At 36.8% G+C, this 24,145-nt stretch overlaps 4 protein-coding genes and 1 pseudogene across 6 annotated transcripts; 1 reads left to right on the top strand and 4 right to left on the bottom strand.

Annotated features, from left to right (window-relative positions):
- Positions 1 to 86: 86 nt before the first annotated feature.
- LOC103321964 (akuammiline synthase 1-like) lies at positions 87 to 3,961 on the bottom strand. The gene has a single exon (XM_008223814.3). It carries the CDS (start codon positions 1,781 to 1,783, stop codon positions 356 to 358), a length of 1,428 nt encoding a protein of 475 aa, XP_008222036.2. The 5' UTR covers positions 1,784 to 3,961; the 3' UTR covers positions 87 to 355.
- Positions 2,469 to 3,751, top strand: LOC103322010 (limonoid 1-O-acetyltransferse-like; annotated as a pseudogene).
- Positions 3,962 to 4,107: 146 nt separating the features above from the next.
- On the bottom strand, positions 4,108 to 8,291 carry LOC103321963 (serine/threonine protein phosphatase 2A 59 kDa regulatory subunit B' eta isoform-like). The gene is made up of 3 exons (XM_008223813.3): positions 7,777 to 8,291; positions 5,873 to 7,608; positions 4,108 to 4,959 (listed from the first exon to the last, which is right to left on the bottom strand). The coding sequence occupies exons 2-3, from the start codon at positions 7,076 to 7,078 to the stop codon at positions 4,603 to 4,605; spliced, it is 1,563 nt and encodes a 520-aa protein (XP_008222035.2). The 5' UTR covers positions 7,079 to 7,608; positions 7,777 to 8,291; the 3' UTR covers positions 4,108 to 4,602.
- A 467-nt stretch (positions 8,292 to 8,758) lies between these two features.
- Positions 8,759 to 13,181, bottom strand: LOC103321961 (serine/threonine protein phosphatase 2A 57 kDa regulatory subunit B' theta isoform-like). Of its 3 annotated transcripts, none has more exons than XM_008223812.2 (3): positions 12,982 to 13,181; positions 11,044 to 12,740; positions 8,759 to 9,408 (listed from the first exon to the last, which is right to left on the bottom strand). In XM_008223812.2, the coding sequence occupies exons 2-3, from the start codon at positions 12,250 to 12,252 to the stop codon at positions 9,055 to 9,057; spliced, it is 1,563 nt and encodes a 520-aa protein (XP_008222034.1). In that variant the 5' UTR covers positions 12,253 to 12,740; positions 12,982 to 13,181; the 3' UTR covers positions 8,759 to 9,054. The 3 variants fall into 3 exon arrangements, with proteins under 3 accessions (XP_008222034.1, XP_088901361.1, XP_016647789.1); XM_089045235.1 differs by having other exon boundaries at positions 11,044 to 12,735; XM_016792303.2 differs by lacking the exon at positions 12,982 to 13,181 and having other exon boundaries at positions 11,044 to 12,975.
- Positions 13,182 to 14,348: 1,167 nt separating this feature from the next.
- LOC103321960 (Zincin-like metalloproteases family protein) lies at positions 14,349 to 22,523 on the bottom strand. The gene is made up of 20 exons (XM_008223811.3): positions 22,243 to 22,523; positions 21,998 to 22,119; positions 21,601 to 21,764; positions 21,327 to 21,417; positions 20,920 to 21,099; positions 20,530 to 20,610; positions 20,282 to 20,362; positions 19,779 to 19,871; positions 19,027 to 19,107; positions 18,760 to 18,922; positions 18,547 to 18,667; positions 18,382 to 18,454; positions 17,936 to 18,043; positions 16,904 to 17,001; positions 16,772 to 16,817; positions 16,421 to 16,517; positions 15,507 to 15,580; positions 15,326 to 15,430; positions 15,061 to 15,141; positions 14,349 to 14,833 (listed from the first exon to the last, which is right to left on the bottom strand). Exons 1-20 carry the CDS (start codon positions 22,394 to 22,396, stop codon positions 14,723 to 14,725), a joined length of 2,124 nt encoding a protein of 707 aa, XP_008222033.2. The 5' UTR covers positions 22,397 to 22,523; the 3' UTR covers positions 14,349 to 14,722.
- Between the last annotated feature and the right edge of the window lie 1,622 nt (positions 22,524 to 24,145).

Here is a 24,145-nt window from a genome sequence, read left to right as displayed (position 1 = left end):
TGTTCATGTGAGTAAAATACACAAAAGTTTCACATGAACCCAAATGTGCACTGCAAAATATGAGAGGCTTCAAATTTGGGCTAATGTTATGAAAAAGAAAAAGAAAGGGGAGGGGGTTAAATATATTCCTCTGATTTTACATGAAAATACAACTATACTTGAAATGTTTTCAAATAGCTTGCTTTTTTATATTAGGGTATCTTGTTTCAAAGCCTCATATTTATTTTTCGACATCATTAGAGTGGAAAAATACATTCAAGAACATTTATAAAAACAAACACAACGCACACAAAGATTTGAAGCTCGGATGGAGTTCAAATGACACTCACACAAAGATTTGAAGCTCGGATGGAGTTCAAATGACACTCGGATTCAAAGAAGCGAAAGCAAGAAGCTCTGCATCACGCTCAAACACATCCAATTCCTGCTTTTCCAAGTTCACATAAGCTTCAATCCCTTCGCCATCCCTTGTATCAATCATGAAAACAGCATTCTTCATGGCACAGCTAGCAATAGTGACCCAAATTGGCTTTCCCCAACCAAAGTCAGCTTCATACACTGGGAATCTGCACCAGCTGCTGCATCTATATATGACCAAATTCCCTTTAGAAAATGGTTTCCTTGATTCTTGGATACACTCTTTAAAGATGGAAGGCCATTGATCTTTTGCACGAAACTTTCTGACATACGTGTCACAAAACTTGGTCTTTCTCTGCTTCATTTGACCCACGAGATCATGCAACTCAACCACACTGTCCTCAGCTGTGGACACGGTAAAGAACCAAATCATGCTGCCTGCAGAGCTTTGTGGCAATGGAGGGACCATTCTAGCGCGGAGGTTCACTGTCTGGATGAAAGTGGTTGGGTTTGAGGACGACCCGGAAGTTGATCTCAATGCAGAAATGGCACGGCTATGTATAAAAGCAGTCACAGCCTCAACTCTTGTGGGGTTTTGCAATTTTTCCGTGACTATGGCTTTGAGGGCAGCGATCTTTGTTGCATCAAAGACAAATCTTTTGGTCACACAATTGCTTTTCTCAATCATGGCTTCTGGCGACAGTGGCAGATCACATCGGGGAAAGACAGTTGCTGAGATGAACTCAGGAGATGGTACATATTGATCACATTTTTTGTTATTACGGGCCACCGCTGCCCAGTCGTTAATGAAGTTGATCATGGTGGAGGTATCAGCAATCTTATGTGACATGCAGATGCCAACTGCCATCCCACCACAGTCAAAGAAGCTTACTTGTACAGCCAAGAGGACGTTGATATTCGAATCGTCATTCCACTGCAGATTGTCTGTAAATAACAGGTCCAGCACCTCATCTTTAGGGTGCTCAAGAATCTCAGATAGCTCAATGTTTTTTATTCTTGCTTCTACAAATGTGACTCCATCATCATTGCAGTCAATGGAGACTCTATCTCTGATCCTACCGGCAAAAGGGTAGTATTTCGCTAGCGTTTCTGATAGAGATTTCTTGAGCTGGTTGGATTTATCACCACCAGTCAAGAAATCAGGTGTCTCAGAGGCCTCCTTGGGATAGAAGTAAACAACTGGAACATAAGTTCGAGGATTAACCTGTTCGAGGAAAGAAAGGTTGTATGTTCTATTGTGTGGTGAAGTTGAAGTGAAAGGTTTGATGGTTTCTCTGGATATAATTTCAACTTCCATGGTCGTCATAAAATTGCAAAGATTTAAAATCACAAATCTTAGATGATGAGGATGCAAACTAATAAAGTGACCTTGAAATTCACTGGCAATAATGTGGCTGGACCACATGAATTATTGTCATTTATTCAAATTTCTGTACAGTATAAAGTTGAACACTTGAAAGTGAAAGGATGATCCTAATTAACTAAAATTAAGGACGAAAGAAAAATATATTCTATATCAGGGGGGGAGGCCAAAACTATAAAGGCCAAACAAGGAATCTTTGGGGTTTCTTTAGGGAGTCGCTGGGTGTTGCAAAGAGACAAGGGGAAATGAGGGTGTGTTTGATTTGATTAGCTGGAAACTAGGACTAAAATAATACAACCTTTGGTGGTAGCATTGATTTTAAAAAATAAAAAATAAACACAAGCAGTAGGCGTACGTAGTGGTATAACTAAAGACTTATTAAGCATTAAAAATAAAAATTAAACACAAGCAGTAGGCGTACGTAGTGGTATAACATACATGATTTACATATGCGTATGGTTAACCTACGCCATGTGTGGATGACCAGCTAAAGCTTCTAGATAGCTTAGACAAGTTTCCACATATCTCAAACTCAAAGTTAAATATGGTTGAACTGGTGCAACAGATAGGTCTATTTGTTAAGCTTGGCTGTAATCAGTTAATCTTGCTGCAATTAGTTAGTCCAGCTCTAATTTGTTAAAGCTTCAGAGATATATATATATACACACAGCCTCTGTAATAGATTGTTAATTTCTTTAGACCTGCATTTCCTACAGAGAAAGTGAAAATGAAGATGAAGATTGAGATAGTCTCTAAAGATTACTGCAAACCATCAATTCCAACCCCACACCACCTTAAGAGCTACAGACTCTCTCTGCTAGATCAGATATCTCCTATATTTTATGTGCCCGTCGTTCTTTTCTATTCAGCTCCAATTTTTCATAAGCTGAAGAAATCTTTATCAGAAACCCTGACCTATTTCTACCGCTGGAAGGATTGAGGGCAATACATATGTGGATTGTGAAGATGGGGATGTTGTCTTCACAAGAGCTAGAGCTAAACATTCAGCTCTCTGAGATACTAAAAAGTCCAGATATGAATTTAGTGCAACAACTTCTTCCACTTGATCCCTACAATATTAGAACAGACAAGGCGGTTGCAGCCATGGCTGTCCAGTTAAATTTCTTTGACTCTGGTGGTATGGGTGTCGGAATCTGCATTTCACACAAGATTGCAGACAGTGCAACACTGTCTTCTTTCCTCGTTGCATGGGCTACAAGATCACGTGGTGTTGTTGAAAACATCATTCCCTCCCTAAATTCAGCCACCATCTTTCCACCTAGGGACAAGCAAATTTTCATGCCATCCAATTTGATTAAGAGAGAAAAGATTGTGACAAAGAGATTTGTGTTTGATGCTTCCAGTTTAGCCAGGATGAAAGTCAAAGCATCCAAGGGTTTGGGCATGGACGACCATGCTCCTACTCGTGTGGAAGCTGTGACAGCCCTCATATGTAAGTTTAGCATGAATACAAAAAATGGTACATCTGGTAAGGGTAGGCCATCAATGGCGATATCCCATGAGGTGAATTTAAGGGAAAGAATGGCTCCACCTTTGCCAGAGCATTCTTTTGGTAATATCTGGCGGTTTGCTCTTGCATCCATAATGAAAGATGAAAGAAATATAGAGCTGCATGATTTTGTGGTTCAATTAAGAAAAGTAATAAGGAAGATCAATGATGATTATGTGAGGAAACTTCACGGTGAGGATGGGTTTTCACACGCTTGCGAGCCTCTAAAAGAAACAAGTGAGTTGGTCTCTCAAGGAGAAGTTGAGTTTTACAGGTTCAGCAGTTGGGTTAGGTTTCCATTTTATAACACTGATTTTGGATGGGGAAAACCCGTCTGGGCATGCATTAGCAATGTGCCCATTAAAAATGTTGTCATATTGATGAGTAGTAGCTCTAGCGATGGTATAGAGGCATGGATGACCTTGGAAGAAGAAGATATGGCTAAATTGGAATGTGATCATGAGCTTCTGGAGTTTTGTCACCTGGCAAAAGGCTCTTAGGACTGCATAACTAGTTTCTTTAGTAGAAGATATGGCTAAATCTGATCATGAGCTTCTGGAATATTGTTTCCTGGCATCAAGCTCTTAGGATTACGTTACTAGTTTCTTTAGTAGTCTAGTCCTATGGTTCAAGTAGTTTCTCTACCGTCTTTGGCACATGCGTGCCTTGGAGACCCTGCTCTCTTTCCTAGTACTTATTATAACTTTAATGGAATTGCTTCATTCATTTTCAACTTTGAAATAGATTAGAATGACACGAAGGCAGAGTCATTGTTATCTAGTATTTTGGAATCATTTGCTTAGGAAGATAAAACCCAAAGCAAACCAATTAAGAACATTCATTCCAACAAAAGGCATTCAGAAGTATATCAATATATTCAAAAAATTCAAACACAAACGGATTGTTTAGATATTATAATACATACACAAACAGAAACGAAACTAAGTAGTTTAGTAAGTACTTCAAACCAATTAAATAAACTCCAAGTGGATAAAATTACCTGTATTTTGTAGCTTCTTTCATGTTAACCCTTATAACCATCAACCATAGCTCTATGTTCGCCATCCTCAATGCGTAATGCAGCTTCTAACTCCTGTTTTGTTGTTTCCAGCATATGGTATCTGTGCAAATTCCAGAATCACGAACTTCATTGCTGTGCAGAGTTTCTCTTGAACGTTAGGGTGAAAAGAGCCAAAAATAGAGGGACAAACAGAAAAGTGTATGGACAACTATCTAATAGTGTTCAACCTCTCAATGCACACAACCACGCAATGCTCCCTCCCAAACGAGCCAAAAAGCAGTAAAAAAGAAACACAAGACCTTCGAACTACATGAATATATCCCTCTATCATTAGTTTGAAGATGTTTCAATTGGGTTCAAGCGGTGAACAACTGCTCCACTGCTAACAGCATTAGAAGCAGCACTCTCTTCTAAGCGCTTCCAGGTGGTTTCATGTTTTGTTTTAATCTCCTCCATATTTGCTTCATCTTCCTGAAATTTGAGCAAACACTCCTCAAATAGCTCAGGATCAACATCAGAGTAGATTTTACGGACATTTAATGTCAAGCTCCGGGCCACTTGGTTCCAGTGGTAGCGACCATTCTTCTCCAAGGCTGGAAAGATGATGGGTACTATGACTTTACGGTTTTGTTTGATTAAGTTCTCAATGTGATCATTGTTCCATAAGTACAATGCCCTCTCTGCCACCTATAAAAGCACGCATCAGTCAGCTCAAGGTTTTTGGTCAGGATAGGTAGGGAATGTGTTGTTATCACAAGTAAAACTAGGATCGTAATCTGAGTATATACCGGATCAGGATTTCATATAGAAAACTGGAATTCAGTAAATGAAAGGCAACGACGAAATAGTAATAGATGCTAATTCCTAGATTCAATCAATATGCCAAATGATTTTCCAAACATTGCTTGACATTTGACATACACAAGAGTGAACAGTTAATCCAATTAAATGGTTTGACCTCAGACATGCATAATTATTCAGCATCTCCAACTAGGGGGTCAGCAGCATAATAGCATTTGATCCTCTATGCCACTACCATCAGTCAAAATCATCCAAGTGATAATAAGATAACTGCTAAGCAATGCAATCCAGCAACAGCGATCAGTTATATATAGCAGTCACTATTTAGAATTTTCATTAGAAACATATAGATATGCGTCTGTGCCAAAGAAACATTTTATCTGTACTGAAAACTATATCAAAGTGAAAAGAAGCATTAATTGTGAGCATAACCTTTCTAAAACTATAACATTGTCCAAGAAAAGAATTCAGAAGAAGTACCTGGTACTCGAATATGGATGGAATTACAATAATAATGACTAATGGTCTATAAAAAGGTAAAAACAAACCAGATAGCAGACAATACTTATCAGATCTAATGAAAGGTGAGATGCAAAACCTTTTAGAGCGCAAGAGGAAGAGAGAGATTGGTTCTCCCCACCTCTTTTACTCTCTTCAATAACTATTTCTTAAATACAACGAAGACATGTTTCCAGAATTAGACTAAATTTACTTACTGAGGAAAGAGCTAAAGACTTGGAAAGTCTGATTATGCGAAGCGCAAAGAAACATTAAATTAGATGAAGACACAGCTCACTACCTGAAAATGTGAACTGCTCAAGCAACGAGATAGTTGGCGGAAGAGGGGTACCATACATCTTTGAAACTCTGCTGGCTGAGTTGCTTCTAAAATTTCCTCCAGCTCACTTAGGAACATGACTTCCTTTGAACTATTTGTGATTGGCCAGTACTTTAATAAGCCTCTTATAATAGTATCTGCAAGCTTGCAATCTTTCTCCACAAACTGTGAGATGCAGTAGGACAACTGCTGATGGTACATTTGTAAGCATTTTGGTTTGTGAAGGGGGATCAGAACCTGAACAAGGAAGAGTTTGTGTTCTTCTTTAAGTGGAAGAGCAAATCCATTGATTATACTGCCCAAAACCTCTAAAAGCTCAGCAATCCCATTATGCTTTTCTGTTTCAAAAATAAATCGGAAAAATATATTGTTGATTGCCTTCCTAATGAATGGGCGATGCACCATAAACTTTCCATAGATGCGATGCAGAATTGTTTTCAAATACTCCCTTTCCCTAGGATCCTCAGAATCAAAGAGATCCAATACTTTGAGTACGAAAGACTGGTCAATGTACCTCTTAGCCAACTTTGCATCTGTCTCGGGCGATGCAACAAACCTCAGAAGAAATTCATACACAATCTGTAAGTGTGACCATGCAGGGTCCATCAAGGGCTCCTCCTCCTCCAAATCAAATGCTTCCAAAACCTTGTTCTCACGGGGCTGCGGAGAGAACGACCTGAACAAATTCACAGTTACCACTTTTATAACCTCTTGCACGACAGTTTCAGTAAATTTTCCATTTGCAGAAGTAACATAATCTACCAGCTCTAGCAACGTCTGCCGCTTGATGTCTTTTTCTCTCAGATGTTTTGTTGGGTCAGTGAAGTCAAACACTACGCAACACAAGTTCAGTTTTTTCATAAACAAGTTCTGCTTCTCAGAGCTTGGTACATCCCTAAATGCTGGCAACGCTTGATAAGAAGCAGTAGCAGAACTTCCGTTTAAATTTGAATTTACAAGTTGAGGGAGCTTACTTCCATGGCTATATCCTAAATTTGAAGCAGAATCAAGACCCAACAGAGGTAGGCTGTTTGAGTTAATTGGCCTATTACTTACTACATCACTGCTTCTTGAACTTAATGAAGAGGCAGATGAACCCCCAAACTCACGATTCTCAGCTGACTTAGATGGCTTCCGTGGAAGCTTACCAAGTATCTGCTTGATCATGATTTGAAAAAGAAATGGCCTCAAACACAAATCCAGTCAAGCCCAGTTGTGGGTGGAAGCTCCTTCAAAGTAGAACCCAATTGATTCCTCAAATAACAGAGTCAAAACCCAGATACATACAACCCATTTCAAAACAATGAACAACAAAATCGATATTATAAGAAATCAAAAATCCAGATAGAGACACCCATTTCCATATGAAGATAAAGTAATCCCGGAATCAATAATCAAGGGAAGCAAAACTCTTGTTTTCATATATCATTCTCTTCTAAGAATTTCAGAATCGCTAAATATCTGTAGCAATCTCAGTAAAGTAGAAGAATTTGACACCTTGAGAGTCAAACTTAGAAACCCAGAAGCAGAAACTGGCACCCTCAAGTCAAAGATCAATAACAACTTCCCAAAGTAGAATATATACACCAGAAGCTCTTGTCTTCAATCTTCTTCCAGTTAAGGACAGCTTGAAGACTGTATTTACCAAATCAGCAGCTACCCAATTGGCTCACTGGCTGACACGATCTGGATGCGATCTAAAACACAAAGATATAGAATTCCTTATCATTACCAACAAAAAACTCAAAAGGGCAAAGTGATTCATAAAAGAAAAATCGAAGAGGGTGCCAGCAAAAAGCAAAAGGATAATGAAGTAATCTGAGATTATAATAAAATAAAGAAAATAGATGAATTTGTATACTTACAGAAGCAGGAGTCTAAGCAGAGGAAAAAAGGCAAAGAGCTTTTTTCTTTTGTTCTTTATTCAATTTTGGGTCAGAGAGAGAGAGAGAGAGAGAGAGAGAGAGAGAGAGGAACGAGACAAGCTGACCAGAACAGCCCTGAAGAACAGAACCTTCACAATTTCATAATCCCTATCATATTATATTAAGCCTATGAGAGAGAAGGTAAAAGAAAAAAAAAACAAAAGTTGGCAAAAAAGCAAAAAGGTAAACAAGCCAAAGCTCTCCCTCCCCTTCTCTGTCCAATCCCAGTAAGCAGGTTCAACTCAAGACATTATTTTGTTAAACACAAGTTGGACTTGGAGGGAGAGAGAGAGAGAGAATGTGTGCCGTATCATATGTATGTCTTTGTAGATATTGTTTGGTTCTTTGTGTTTTGATTGACGCATTCAATAGTATTAAGCTTCTACCCAACGTTAAAGGGAGAATTTTCCCCACAGAACATTTGAGCAACATCAAAGTCGCCAACTCACTGCCAACCCATCGAACCAGAATCAGAGTCTCTGTGTTTTTCTATTTTTGTCTGGATGCTTCCCAGTCGTTATTTGAGGTTTTATTTATTTATTTATTTTATCGAAGGTAATTTCAATTTAGTACTAGGTATCCCAATCCGTTAAATAATGACGTAGCACACAAAAAATTCAAAAAAAAAAAATTTCGTTAACTAGATTAAATATTAACACACGTGAGTTAGACAAGTTGATCAAGGTTAAAAACCTTAAAAATTAATATACATAAAGAGTCCACAAAGTGAACGTTTGGCGTCTAAGCCCCAAGGATGTTCAGGTTCAACGAAGAGAGACAGACAACAAACCGGCTGTGAACAAGCTAAGCTAGGCCTAGGTTGATGGGAGTTTTCTGTTGTCCATCATCTCTTGTTGAAGCTGAAAGAAGGAGAACATTGTCAAAACTTTGTGTCCTGCTGTTGCATACACTAGTCTAGGGGTGGTAGAATTGCATATCTGTATATCATTTTAAGCAAAAGAACAGCTATGAAATAATAATACAAGAAACAAACGAGGCAGAATGTTTGTTGGACTACGTGGTCATCTGCCAGAACCTTTTCCTAGCTACAACTACAACATACATGCATATGATGTTGGAATATTCAGTAGAAGCGAGCAATCAACAAAGTACGAGCAGTCCACCACCTGAACAATTTTGCCAGTAGTATTACCAATCCCATTTCGATCAGAGAAAAAAATTTGATGTCATTGAATGGTCAACTTTCTTCAGCTAAACTCAACTAGAGCGGGGAGGTGCTTTGCCGAAAACAAGCACAGGTTCGTTGCTTGCAGCTTTCTTTGCAGCAATTTCTTCCAAACGTCTCCACGTGGCATTGCGTCGTGCTTTAACCTCTTCCTCCTTTGACTCGTCTTCCTCAAACTGGAGTAAGCATTCCTTGTACAGCTCTGGATCAAGATCTTGGAAGATTTTGTGGACATTTAAGGTCAAGCTATGGACAGCCTGATTCCAATGGTTTCTAGCATTTTTCTCCAATGCAGGGAAGATAATGGGCAGTATAACTTTACGATTCTGTCTGATTAAGTTCTCAATGTGATCGTTGTTCCATAAAAATAAAGCTCTCTCTGCCACCTGGCACAACAAGAATTGATTGCATTAGATTCAAGAATCAAAAGCTGCAAAGGGAGGAAGCTATTTTCTTAAAGAGAAAACATGATCACGAAAACATAAATAATCAACTGGCAAAGAACTCTACTTATTTCACAAAACAAAAAAGTGAATGTTTCGGTCTGGAGGGCTCCCAATACAAGTGAATAGGCTTAACTTCATACAGACTAGTGTCAAACTTCAATACAATTGGCTGGTATAAAACCTCCCGAGAATATTTGGTTAAAATACATTTGACAGTTAGTCATCCACTGCAAAGAGAATTCATATGCATAACCATTTCATAAGTTCACTTCAGTTCTATTTTGTGTTGAACATTTGGTTATATAGAGTAATATAGTCTAGAAAAAAGAGATTGAGCACCTTATTGTTCATGGAACATTTTCACAATTCCTGTAGCATTTTTTTTTTCCTGATAAGCCACAATTCGTTTAATACATAACTATTTCCTCAAGACGACGAACTAAAAAAATTGATGGGAATTTGAATTCCACATTGCTACTAAATGGGATCAACAGTGACGCTACTTTTTAAGTGAGAACATCGTGAAACTAATCTTGAAAGACTCAGGAAAAAAAGTAGAACCCAGTAGATATTTAAAATGTTCCCTAAACGTTTTAAAAAATATTCAATGTTACAAAAATGGAAAATCCAACAAGCCCCCAAATTTTCCAAGACATTATCTTAAGATCCTCTCAACAGGCACACTCGTTGTCATAATTAAAATCCTAAAACCATTTGTGTAAAAACAGAGACTAATCAAGTACTGCAGGACGAACTTTGACCCTTGGGATCTATAAGATATTACAAAGACTGAGCTTTAAACTCTTATGATATTCTAACTTTCTTCCTAACTTTATACAGACTTAATTTGCACCTCCCATGCATTAACAAACCATTGACTATAATGATTAAACTGCACTATCAGTCATAAAGTTGGCTGTGCACTGCATTTTAGTCATTATCTTATGTTATCTTATTTCAATCTTTGATCTACCCCAACGCGGTGGAGCATAAAAAATGAGTCCTCATCTTCAACAACCAATTGCTGCTAGAACTGAGAAAGAACTCGAACATTCTCCTCCAAACTGAGTAAACAAGAAACTTGAAAATTCCCGACGAAAGTCCTAAAATTAAAATGACAATAAAGGAAAGGACTAACAAAAGAGAACAGAAAAATCCAAATAGAAGAGATTTCAGGGTCTTTTTCTTTTTCTGGCTGGTAGACAGGACCCAAGGTTCAGATGGCTTAATCGGAAATTTAGTAAAGCAACATTTAAGAAAGAAAAATAAAGTTAGAGAAGCCCTCAACTAAAAACAACATACATGGAAAGACAAGTATAAATGGATCACCCACAAAATGGGAACCTAAGCTATAACTACAGAACAATTTGGATTAACGAGATTTTTAAACTTACTAACCAAAGATGGAAAGAGAAAAGAACATTAACACAAGTGTGCTTAGTATGTATCACAGTCAACATGGACAAGAAAAACAATGATGCAGAGAACTCTTCCCATTGTAATGAAATAACAGCAGAACTTGAATATCATTCATGTTGCAGAACAAAAGCAAGTTATAAAGAAAGAACCCGCTACCTGAAAGTGAGAACTGTTTAGACAATGAGCAATCTGGCGAAACAAGGGAACCATGCAGCGCTGGAATTCAGATGGCTGAGTTGCTTCTAAAACTTCCTCTAACTCACTTAGGAACAATACTTCCTTTGAACTATTAGTGATCGGCCAGTACTTCAGTAAACCCCTTATGACAGTATCAGCAAGCTTGCAATCTTTCTCTACAAATTGTATAATGGAGTAAGATAATTGTTGATGGTACATAGCTAGGCATTTTGGCTTATGCAGGGGGATTAGAGCTCGAACAAGGAACAATTTATGCTCTTCTTTCAGTGGTAGAGCAAACCCATTTATAATACTGCCCAAAATTTCTAGGAGTTCAGAAATCCCGTTATGCTTCTCAGTCTCAAAGATGAAACGATAAAAGATGTTGTTAATAGCCTTCCTGATGAATGGGCGATGCACCATAAATTTTCCATAAACTCGGTGCAGAATTGTTTTCAAATACTCCCTTTCTCTAGGATCTTCGGAGTCAAAAAGATCAAGCAACTTGAGAATGAACGAGTGATCAACATATCTTTTAGCTAATTTTGCATCGGTCTCAGGTGATGCGACAAACCTTAACAAAAACTCGTACACTAATTGCAAGTGAGGCCATGCAGGATCCATTGAAGGTTCATCCTCTTCCAAATCAAAGCCTTCTACAAGTTTATTCTCACGTGGCTGCGGGGTGAACGACCTAAATAAATTTGTGGATACCATTTTTGCAATTTCTTGCATAACAGTTTCTGTAAATTTACCATTTGCTGAAGTCACATAATCCACCAGCTCTAACAGTGTCTGTCGCTTGATCTCCTTTTCTTTCAGATGCTTTGTTGGGTCAGTGAAGTCAAATACAACACAGCACAAGTTCAGCTTTTTAATGAATAAGCTCTGCTTCTCAGAATTGGGAACATCTCTAAATCCAGGCAATGCTTCATAAGAAGAAGAGAGCACAAAGCCATTCGGCTTCAAATTTGCACCCCTCACATTCTTGTTGCCATAACTTTTCCCCACATCTGAAACAGGATTTCCGGCTGGGAAAGATGTAACCAAATTGCCAGACTTACTGGTCCCGAAATCACTGCTTCTTGAAGTGTTGGGAGGATTCGAATACATTGTATGGCTTCCATCACGACTTTCAGAATTCTTAGAAGACTTCCGGGGAAGCTTACTTAGTATCTGTTTGAACATAATTCATACAAACAAACAAAATGCCGCCCCTAAAAGCACAACACCACTACCTTAGGTTCCGAAACAATTCGCAAAAACACTCTTGGGTCTAATGAGAACCCGATTTCAAGAGCAACACTTGCGTATATAATTATAATCTGAGACCATACAGAAGTTCGTTTTACGCCTGTTTCTCTGAAAACAAAGCAACAAAGGGGGCCATATACCCCCCTCTCATCCGAAAACTCCAACTAACTTATCTAACACACAGATCAGACCAAGCTCTAAGTTACCCAATCTCAACCACCGAAAAGATAACCCTCCCTTCAGCTTTGTGCCCTTGATAGGAAAAAGAAAAACACCCCACAAATCTCTTCGCTTTTCACCCACAAAAAATTGAACTTTTTGCTCAAAAATTGAAAACCCAGATGCCTAAAGTCACTCTAAACTAAAAAAATCAGCAGCAGCTTTCTGAATTTAATCCACGAATCCCAACTCCCTTCTCTGTTCTTTCAAATCAAAAGAGGAAAAGATAAAAAGAGAGGAAAATTAGAGGTATATTCACCACATTATTCTCCTTCCCAACGTTCAAAAACTATATTGATAAACTAAATATAATGAAGTGCTCGTGAACAATTTTTAAATTCGCAAAAAAGCAAAAGCACATGCAACAGAGCAGAGGAGATGATCAAGATGAGCAAAGGGAAACCCAGATGGGAACAATGAAGAGAAGGGTTCGATAATACTTACGAGTTACGAAGGAAAGACTCGGCCTTTGTTATCCTTTATTCTCGTTGTAGTTTGTTGACTCAGAAATTATTTGTTGTTTATTATTTTCTTCTCGTGATTTTTTTCAGTTATTCTTTTGCCCCGGAAACTTTCGGTCAATTTCTCTCTCTCTCTCTTTCTGGTTTTCTACTCCCTTCTGGGCTCTTTGGAAAAGTCAAGTCAAAACCGAAACACCCACGGGAAGGAACCCAACAACCACGACGAGGACCAGCCCGTAGCTTTAATACGTCAATCTCCAAACCGACATCGTTTCTATGCTACACCTGGTCTTTCCTTCAAACTCTTTCCCTTTCGGGTTGGGAAAAGAGACGAGTTTCTTGTTTGGGTGGGCCTTGTGAGGTATGACTTGTATATTCGGCCCAGAATAATCGATACATTTCGCGAAATGTGAATTTTGAATTAAACCTAAGCTCGTGGTAATTATTTAATTTAGTGACATTCAGTTTCTACTTTAACAATCAGTTTAGTAGTATTTCATTTTGACGGAAAAACACTCAAATTCGAATTTTCCCAAATCTAAATATCATGGATAACCGGTGTTGATTAATCAAGAAGCGAAACACGAAATGATCAATTTAACTATTAGTTCAATACTATTTCACAATGTTGGAAGAAAGCTCATATTCGAATCTCTCCCAAGTCCTAAATTAAAAATAAACAAAAAGCCCTTCTATTGTTTTGCCTTCATAAGGTGGCCATGGCCACTTTATCTATGTTTATTTATGTTAACACAAAAACGGAGGTTTATATATATGCAATTTCCACAAGATGTTGCAAAGGACCCGTTAGTGTAGTCGTTTAGAATAATTGCTTCCCAAAAGAGCTTTCGGTTCGATTCAATTCATAGCATCCAATGTAGTGTGAATTTAATATGTTAAAATAAATGTCCACGTAAGTAGCAGAAGAATATTGGTAAGATAATAAAATACCAAAAAATTATTGCCATACGATTTCATAACGCGACGAGGCTGCGACCAGGGTAGGGTACCTTACGTGAAGGGAGAAAAAAATAGCGGCCGGGAAATATTCAATCTTCAACTCATCGTGGAACACTAAGTCAAACGTCATAGCACAAGATATTCTAGATTGGTCAGAAATTGCTCGCAAGTTTTTATCAAACTGTACTGGATTTTTTTTTCTTTCCCTTTTTGTTTGGATTGTAGTGGGAAATAACGTACATTAGAAAACTTATTTTTCTTTTACATTTCCATTCATTTTCCTCCATCCAAAAATACTATTTATAAAACTATATGGTCCATCTTTAATGTTTTTTATAATGCAAAGTAAAATCACTGAAGCTTATGTCAAAAATGTAACGCGAACACCTCAAACATGCAAATAATTTATTATGTATGAACAGGAAGGGGTCGTCACTTAAACAAGAAGATTAAAAGAAGAGAGAGAAGAATAATTACAACGAAACTTGCTAGCTTCTCCAGAGCTACCAAAATTGCAATGTTCTTAAGGAACCTGCACTGCAAAGTCTAGCCCTAATCTCAATATATATATAAAAACTCGGTGCTGCTATAAAAGTTGCGAATACTACCAAGAAACACAAGAGGTGTTACCATTTTGAGCACGAAACCTTGTCTGCTGATTAAGCATGAGAAATTGATGACATTACCGGCAACCAAAATCGCAAGACGCTGAGGAGTGCTATTATCGGAGAATGTGGTTGTAACTATGGGAAGTTCTGTCTGCATCACAATCTGTATTGGGATTTGCTCTCAATAAAAGCTTGAGTTGATGGTTCTCTCCCAAGAAAGCTAGTTAAAACTTCAATTGGTTCCTTTGCTCCTCCTGGGGCCAAAACCTACAAAGAGAACACTTCAATATAAATAAATAGAGAAATGAACAAAATTTGACGTGAGTAGACTGTTGCAAAACATTTCTGACGGAGACAAAAAAGTATGCCATTGTCCCATATGAATTATGAAGAGCATGGGAAGTAAAACCTAAATCGACACACCTTAAGACTACACGTCGAAATGCATGGATACTATTATGGCAACACTACTTTCTATTGAGCAAATTCTTTACCTTGTTCCTGAACTGCATGCCAACATATTGGTTCAAATAACTGTCATGAAACTTTGAGGCAAATATATCAGCCGCAAAAACCTGCATGTAACATTCAAGGCATCAGCACTGATTGTCACAGAATCACAGATTATTACAATGATATCCTGCAAACATAATAATTGAGAAACTATTGCATATAACAACGATTGTCATTGCAAACTTGGGAATCTAAAGAACAGGGATCTGTTGTTTGACTTTTTCCAATAAGGGATGGGTGACAAACCTCACTCCAAATACGACTGTAACAAGCAGCTTCATGACCAATGGCGCTACATGGAAAACGTGAAGCAGGATTGACATCCTCTAACATTGGCAAACCTAACAAGATCTGAGGAAACAGAGTGTTAATAATACCCCAAAATGCAACTTCATAAGGGAATGAATTACTGGAAACAACCACATACCCTTGGATGAAGATGCTTGAATAACTCAACAATGTCAACATTTTCAGCAGAATGTATAATTTGATCAAAAAGACCTGACAAAATAGATGTTTTTCAGTTCTGTACATGATAAATCGAAATGTCTGCTTTACCAACATCTAAATGATAATTCAACATTCCAGCATTGTACGTTTCCCAGAAAGAACAGCAGTCTCACGTAACATACCTTGGCATCAATTTTAACATACAAATAGTGTCAACAATTATTAGGCAATAGCCTTATCCATTGATCACCAGTCCAGTTTCAAAACAACGGCTATTAATATAACTATGAGAAACTTAGGGCCCGTTTGATAACCATTTCAATTTCAGTTTTTGGTTTTCATTTTTTGTGCTGGAGTACAGAGGAAAAAGAGGGAGAATGGAAGTGAGAATGAGAGTGGAGATGGGATTGAGAGTGAACATGCGAGTGGAGGATGGGAGGGATGAGTAACAAAAGTGAAAACAAAAATTCAAAACTGAAATCTATTTGGAATTGTTTTCACTTGTAAGTTTTTGTTTTCACTTTTGTGACTCCTTCTCATCCTCCCCTCTCTCTCTCAATCTCATCTTGACTCACATTCTCACTCTCATTTTCCCCTATACTCTAGCACAAAAATGAAAAATGAAAACTAAAATTGAAATGGTTATCAAACGGGCCCTTAGGAAGCAGAGCTTTTAAAAATTAAAAGTATAACTAAGAATCAGTTGTCTACAGTGATTTCTTTTTAAAACCAACTCCAAGAAATCCAAATCAACACAAATCAAAAAGCAAAAGTTCTAACAACAAATATTTTCCAGGGAAAAAAATGTCTGCAAATCCTATGAAACAAAGACAGCCTTAAAGATGATTCTTCAAAGAATCAATGAAGTGTAGAAATAGTAACAGGACTTACTATAAAGAATTTCTTGCCTCATCTTGAGTGCAGAGAAGGAACACCGCCATCTTTTAATGGCTTTGCACATTTCATCTTTGATAGGTTTTGTTATATCCTGCATGTAAATTCAATAGTAATTAGCAATTTAACTCATCTTATATCTCTTAAAAACAACTATATTTTTTTAGAGTATTTACATTAGACATGACATCAACAATAACTGCCCATAATAAGGATAAAACCAAAAGTAAACATGTTAATGAAAATATGAGAGGTTTCACTTGAGGAGAGAGAAAGAAAAGAGCACATTGATTTTGGGAGCATTTACTACTTAAATTTAAATAATAATCATAATAAAGCATGTGTCACCTGATGGAAGCCAGATATCAACTTCAAAGTGAAGCTTTCGTAACACCTGAAATTGTACACAGTTAAGAAGCATTGATTTAGGCCATGTGTCCTCATAAAAGGGAACACTATGATCCATAATTCAATAATTACCAGTTCTCTAGCACCAGAGCAGGAACCTCCACAAAATCTTGATCAAAACCCAGCCCAGAAAATCTGGCAAATGATGCACGATTGCATATATGTTGGACCTAAAGGTTCATATTTCACAAAAGAAACTGTTAGTTATGGGAAACATATCACACTAGAAAACTTTATTAACTGCCAAAATTATATAACATCCCAAGAAGAATAATATTCCAGACTAAATCTGTTTCTCTGATCAATTAGCTAACAGGAGTTCATCCCAATTATCTAAACATCACCTCGATAGTCGTTATTGGAAACTTAAAAGGATATCCATTCATTAAACCAACATAAAAATAAAAGTAAAAATTAGGGAAGGTTCAAGTATGGCATCATTGAGACCACACTCAATTAACTTATTCAAAAAATCTTAGAGGCCCTTAACTTATTCATCTTCTGATTTGGCTAATGGGTCTTCTCAAATATGCAGGTTGCATGTTAGTGGCTGTTATTATTTCATGCATCTTTCATAGGGCAAGTGGAGGCATATGCAGTTTTTTATATTCTTGCTGCTAGCCAATTAAAGGACACCACCCAAGCTTAAATTTAGGACTGATCCAATGTGGACTTTACCACCAGGCATTCCCCATAAGGGCAAAGCCATTGCTCTCAAAGTTCCCATTTCACTACAATCCTACTCATGGAGAACGTTGTGGAAGGTACTGCCAAAGACCTTAATCTCTAGATCTCTAGATCTCAGTAATGCAGTTCTTATCATTCAGGCGTAGCCATCTTTCCTATGACATCCACCCTAAAAGTATGCAGTTACTGCCCCATTTAAAGTCTTTTAAAGCCTAGAAAAGACTAATTTTCCGTTTTCAGTTAGTAAAGATGGGACTAATAAAGGATGAAGGTGAGGTAACTAAGGTGCAGCATTTTGAATTGCAACGATTTATTTATATTACCATGTGTATTATTCCATAAACAAAATAACAGACAGAAAAGGATATTGCAAGTTTTGATAATTATTGAAAATGTGAATGATGAAATACAACATACCACATGGCCAAACTCATGGAAAAGATCCACAACTTCGGAGAATCTCAGTAATGCAGGATGACCACTAACATCCTTTTGTAGTTGAGCTATCATTAACACCACGGGAATCTAATTACAAAAAATGAAATGGTAAGGTAACAATCCATCCACACATGATTCTCTATGTCAATAAGATAATTAAATATCTGAACTTAAAATAACCAGAGCTACTTTCATTTGAGCGCAAAAGGAATAAATGCAAAGGATCACATGCAAATGAGATCAAAATTGGAACTTTACACTCAAAGAGGTTTCTATTATTACCTCAAAGAGAGTAGGTCACTCAACTTATATTACCGAAAGCAATTATATGTATCTTATACTACAGTTATTAAACATTAATTTCCATCTGACAGCAAACCTTATATTACACAAATAATATTTAAGTCACAAATTGAAAACACAACCTGACGTGATCCATTGGATGATAATGCACCATTTTGAAGAGCCACCACACAGGTATGATTATATTTTCCTTCCCTGTTAACAGAAAACATAAACCCATTTGTTCGTGACTCAAAGAAAATAACATAAAGGAAGAGCTAAATCTTTAAAAGAAGTCATCCTTCAACCTTTTGTACATATCAAGGTAGAAATGACCCAAAAGTTCACCAGAACTTAAGTCAAAAACTGAGTATACACAAACATCAGAATGCCAAACCTCAGCATCTGTCATTTCCTCAAATCTTAAACCTGCAGAAATAAAAATAGCAGTTCCACTATCACTATATAATTCATAATGTGAATAAGTGTATGGGAAATATTAAAGTATCATGAATAATTACCAAAAAGGTCTTGCACTATCTTGAAGACCCCGGATAGAACCAAATTTACTGGAAAGTATTGCTTAAGAGCTCCAAAGTCCACATTAAACTGCTGTGCTTCAGCCTTCTTCACATAGTATAGCAGATCCTCAATTCCAAACGGATGGTCTCCTTCCTCTTTTCTCTGGTACCACATTAGACAAAAAACAATCAGCCACGAAATAAACCAAATCATTGGGAAAAGAATGAAATAAACCAAAGCATTGGGAATACAAAAGGTATTCTAACCTTCAAATCTTTCAACATGGAAAGCTCCATGGTAGCCGAATCGGTCAAGCTATTTGAGATGTCCTCTAAGAACTCAAAAACCTAAATAGTCACCCTCACAAGTATGAGCTACAAGAAACAATTGTGTGCAAATGGACCTAAATGGTAAGATGGTCCCAGTGCAATAAACAAAATTATCCCAAATATGCCTACAAAGCTGCTTGACATAATATATTTTAACTGGGAAAAAGAGCAGAAAGTATGATACAATTTTAAAGCAGGGTCATATCAGAAAGATTAAGGATCAAAACAACCAATTAGCCTCATGAAGACCGACTTGAATTTCCCTAATTAGTCAATATCATTCGTCACTGTCAGTAAGTAGGGCCTGAGGCCCCTCGCAATTCTAAAGAGCATGCAGCAACAAAAGAATGGACCTCATACATCTTTTCAGAAGAAAATAAAAGAAAGCACGATACATCTTTCTTAGAATATAATTTTCCCTAGGCTTATGAGCTTGGTGGAGAAGAGGCAAATGGCAAAAATAATAATTTATCTTGAGGGCCACCAGAAATAACCTCTTAAACAGTTCATCTCTTATCAATCAGGCCAAAAAAGAAGACAGCATCTCTCATTGTTTCCATTGTTATTACACTAACTCTAATTGATTATTAAGAAGGAGTTAAAATATCCCCAGTTGACCAACCTATCAGGTCATGAAATTCAGAGCAAAACACTTGAATATCATAAGAAAAATGCAACGCCATACAAACCTTTGATGGTGTTTTTGCCATTCTAAGATCAACTGCACAGTCAGCATAACTTGAATAGCCAAGTAACCGAGCAAATTTATGGCGCAGTTGGACCTAACCAACAAAATATCAGAGTCAACTGACTTGTATATACTTCATCATAATTCATAACATAACACTAGTGAGGTACATTAGGAGACAAAGAAAAACAATTATAAATAGAATATTAACTACAAAAGACTTTTTTAAGGAGCAAATAAGAACATATTTAGTTTTTATAATTGAAAAAAAAAACCATGTCACTTATTTAAAAATTACAAATACTTCGAAAGATATGATTTTTTTTTGGGGGCGGCGGCTGGGGCTAAAGAGAATTATCCGTTGACCAAGGGAACTGAATTTCTAAAAAGACTGTTAAAAATAGACAATTTGGAGTTTAATTAATGGATAACTGTTAAATTAAGTTTTTCATTAGATCTAATAGGAAGTACAATAATCAGGGGAAGAAAATAAAAATGATTTACCAAATCTTCTAAGATTGAAAGATTGACTTCTCCACACCTCTTTCCATATGCCACTGCTACCATCCTCCTTGTTGTTCCAACCTTCAAAAATGCTCCAAATGAATTTTTCAAAGACATTAGTAGTGATTCTGAAGTTATTGAATAACACAACAAACTAAATGTCAATCTTGACAAAAATGTCACTGATGTTTGGGGTGAAAATTTCAGTAATAATGCATTGCCTTCAATATGAACTCAGCAGATCATACCTCACAAAGTTCCAGTACTGCTCCCACGTGATGACTTTTCAGGGTCACCTTGAATTTACCATCTGTAACTTTGTCTAAGCTCTGCACATGAATAAATTTATTTTACAAATGCAACATTTTTGTAAATGTTCAGTGATTTATTTAGAGACAATGTACTCCAATTATAACGAGCTTATTCACATTTTACTTACAATGATTTGCCCGTGTATTGGAATAAATTTATAAACGTAGTTACACAAAGTATAGATAAGTTACACGGTTACCAGAAACTATATAAATCGAAAAGAAATATGTTGAAAGTTTAACCATAACTGCAGCCCAAGTAAACTAGCATAAAGTAGCATTCCAGGAAGGCTAGCTTGAAAAATAAATGAGTGAAGAATATTACACCTTGAGAAACTCTGGCGGTAACCCAGCCAACTCAGTCTCAGCGAAGAGAAGGAAAGTACTATCCTCAGTTAGATTTTGGATATATTGCAAGCTTAGCTCATCGATTTGGATTCTCACGCGCTGCATTTCCTCTCTCTTAGTTAAGGTAAGATTCAAACCATTGCGTTCAAAGTCTCTCATCTGTCACTGATCAGGAAAGAATCAACATCCAGCATTTACCAAAAAGAGAACCTAGAGTGACATTATCAAGACAACAGCGATATATACCCACCCATCCACCCCCTATCCCTTCTCAAAAAAATAGTAATTAAAATAATATCTACAAATTTTCAAGTAAATATAAGAGACTGAGAAAGAGAAAGACCCATAGGAATACTGCAAAAGCATTCTTACTCCTTAGTCCTTACCAAGGCCTGAGTATAGTTCTTTGCTTCAGCATTCACCCACTCCCCTCTAGCAGCAAAAGCTTTGACGACACGGTATACATCTTCACGCTTGCTGTTCAGTTTTAGTAAATAAAGATGTGTTATTTATTTCCATAATTCTTTAAAGATCTTCAAAATAGATTTCTAGTTCAATTCAATCTCATTGCAGATGATATGCATGTTAAAGCCAACAATACTCTATACAAAGTTCAAGTTACTTGAGAATTAGAGATCATCACCCAAAAATTAATCGTACCTGCAAGCCAGAAGATGGGTATCTATTCTCCGCTCTGCTTCAGCGCTTGCTTTGTGGACATCATCAGAAGTGGTTACCATCTTTGGAAACACACAAGACTGGACAAGTGGAAATTGTTGCGCTTCTAAATCTGCTAGAGGTGAAATAACATTCATATATGTAACCTGTAAAATGTAACTGTTATTAAAATTAGCTCAAATAATAATTTAAAAAAATTAATGATAGTTTTCCAACACAAATATACATTCTTAATATGCTAATTCACCAAAAGCATTAATTTTACGAACTGCACTATTCTCTAAATTGAATTTGAGAAATTAAAAACTTAAAGAACATTACAAGCCAAATTAGTCTAAAAAATTCAAATGCAAAAGCTACTGTGTGAATTGCTTACAACCTTGTCGAGTGGAATTGAAGCAACCGCATCGTGCACCTCCTTCGACTTGGTAATGATTCGGTCCGCCAATTTTAAAATCTCGGATGCCGATAGATTAACTCGAACCTTAGAGCCCTGAAGATCTGCAACTTACATAAACACAAGTGAAGACAAAAATCGAAAGAAGAACTAACAACTACAGTGAGCGAATAAGACTGTTTGTTTGTCTTAAAGTGAAAAGAAAATCAAATAAGTAATGAACAAACCTTTGTTCTTCCTGTTCTTCCTGTGGGAGTTGAAGGCGTTGATTCCGAGGTTAATAGCGAGAACGAGCAGAGCAGCGGCTCCGCTGACGGCTAGCAGGCTACGTTCCCGCTTCTGTTTGGACATTTTTTCGCTGTTTCCTTGACTTTCCGTCATTCTCTTTGCTCAAGTTTGTTTCTTTTCTCTCTCACCAACCAGCAATTGCGAGGGAGGGAAATTTGGGAATTTATCATAGGCGGAAAAGAGAGGCAATTGGCCACTTTTTTTATGAGCAGGAAGCGTACGATAAATTGCATTTATTGAATTCAAAATTTTAAAATTTGTTGGAGGTCTATCCTTATCAATGGCGCAATCAAGGTCCATCGTTATCTCGGCCCTTGATTGCTTCAATTTGGGGATTATTTAATTGAAGTGGGCTTGGGCCCTAAGGTATGTCTGGACCGGCACATATTTTTTCAAAACCCAATTTTGGTCCAAATTTAAATTTTTCAATCAACATTCTTAATTATATTTAACAATAAATTACTTTTTCTGTAGGGTTAAATACTTTTTTGGTTACTGGATTTTACATGAAAATTTAATTTGGTTAATAAGAAATTTTTTTAGCCAAATTGGTCACTGTGTTTCCCAAAGTTTACAATTTATAGACATTCCGTTAAGTGCAGTTATTATTATTATTTTTTTTTTTGGAAACCTCTTCAGTCTTGTTCCTCTAACTCAACAATATATTGTGCTATTAGGGTTTAACAAATTGGGGGACATAGTTGAATCTAAATTATAAGGAAAATAAAAAATCAAAACCAAATTAAAATGAAATCAACAATTTATGAATATATTTTGGTGCTCTATCCCCTTAATTACTTCTTCTTGCCATTCGAAGTCATAATGTTGTTCCTACTCAATCGATTTATACTTCAATATAGCATCCAATCTATGACCTTATGCCTCACAATTTCGATTTCAACATAAGATTTCTAACCAATTTGTTAAACCCTAATAGCACAATATGCCTTAACTCATTGAGTTAGAATAAGAAGACTAAACATGCTTCCTAAAAAAATAGAAATAAAAAACTGCACTTAATAGAATTAACGGAAAATAAAAGAATGTTTATAAATTATAAACTTTAAGAAGCACAATGATCAATTTGGCTAAAAAAATTTATGAGTGACCAAATTGATTTTTCATATAAAATCGAGTGACCAAAAAGGTTTCTATATCATTTTGTATACATGGGATATTTGTGGGGTTTGTAGCTTAGGGTTCAGTTGTTATCTTAATAACTTCATAGATAATATCAAGTTCAACGTATATTTATTTCGTAAAAGTTAGGTTGAGATATTTATAACCAACGGAAAAGAAAAATACGTGGACACTTTGACCTCTTAATGTAGCCTCCAGTGACTATTAATTATAAATATGATTTCGGTTTTTGTTGTTGTTGAGGATGGGTGTAGATTTTTTGATTAGGTGAAACTACAAATATAAGAGTTGGTAGAGGTAAGTAGGTAAATATGTAGTAAAGTTATCAAGAATTGTTGAAATGACCTGACCCAAATTCCACTTTGTAATCCGGGCCGAACCCTGTTTATAACGACACACTGGTGGGTGTGGGTAAAAAATGACCAAAATGCCCTGAAAAACAATAACACAAACTCAAAGGCTCTGACTCGTGGCTGCACTTTATAACTGTAAGCTGCCTACGTACCCTTACTAAAGGATCAAGCCACACGTAGTTCTTTCCTCTGTTCCTTATCTGCAAACTGGGAGGCCTTGGAGATACAGCTTCTATCAGGGCCGCAACCTAAAACTAACTATCTGCTCATCCCATAACAGAATTTAGATAACTCCTTTCGGTCCGGACTTGTTTACTGTAAACCTAGCTCTAGGGCTGGCGTTTCTAAA

This window comes from Prunus mume, linkage group LG2, assembly GCF_029339155.1.
Source record: "Prunus mume cultivar Tortuosa linkage group LG2, ASM2933915v1, whole genome shotgun sequence".
Taxonomy (NCBI): domain Eukaryota; kingdom Viridiplantae; phylum Streptophyta; class Magnoliopsida; order Rosales; family Rosaceae; genus Prunus; species Prunus mume.
This window is presented reverse-complemented; position numbering and strand designations above follow the sequence as displayed.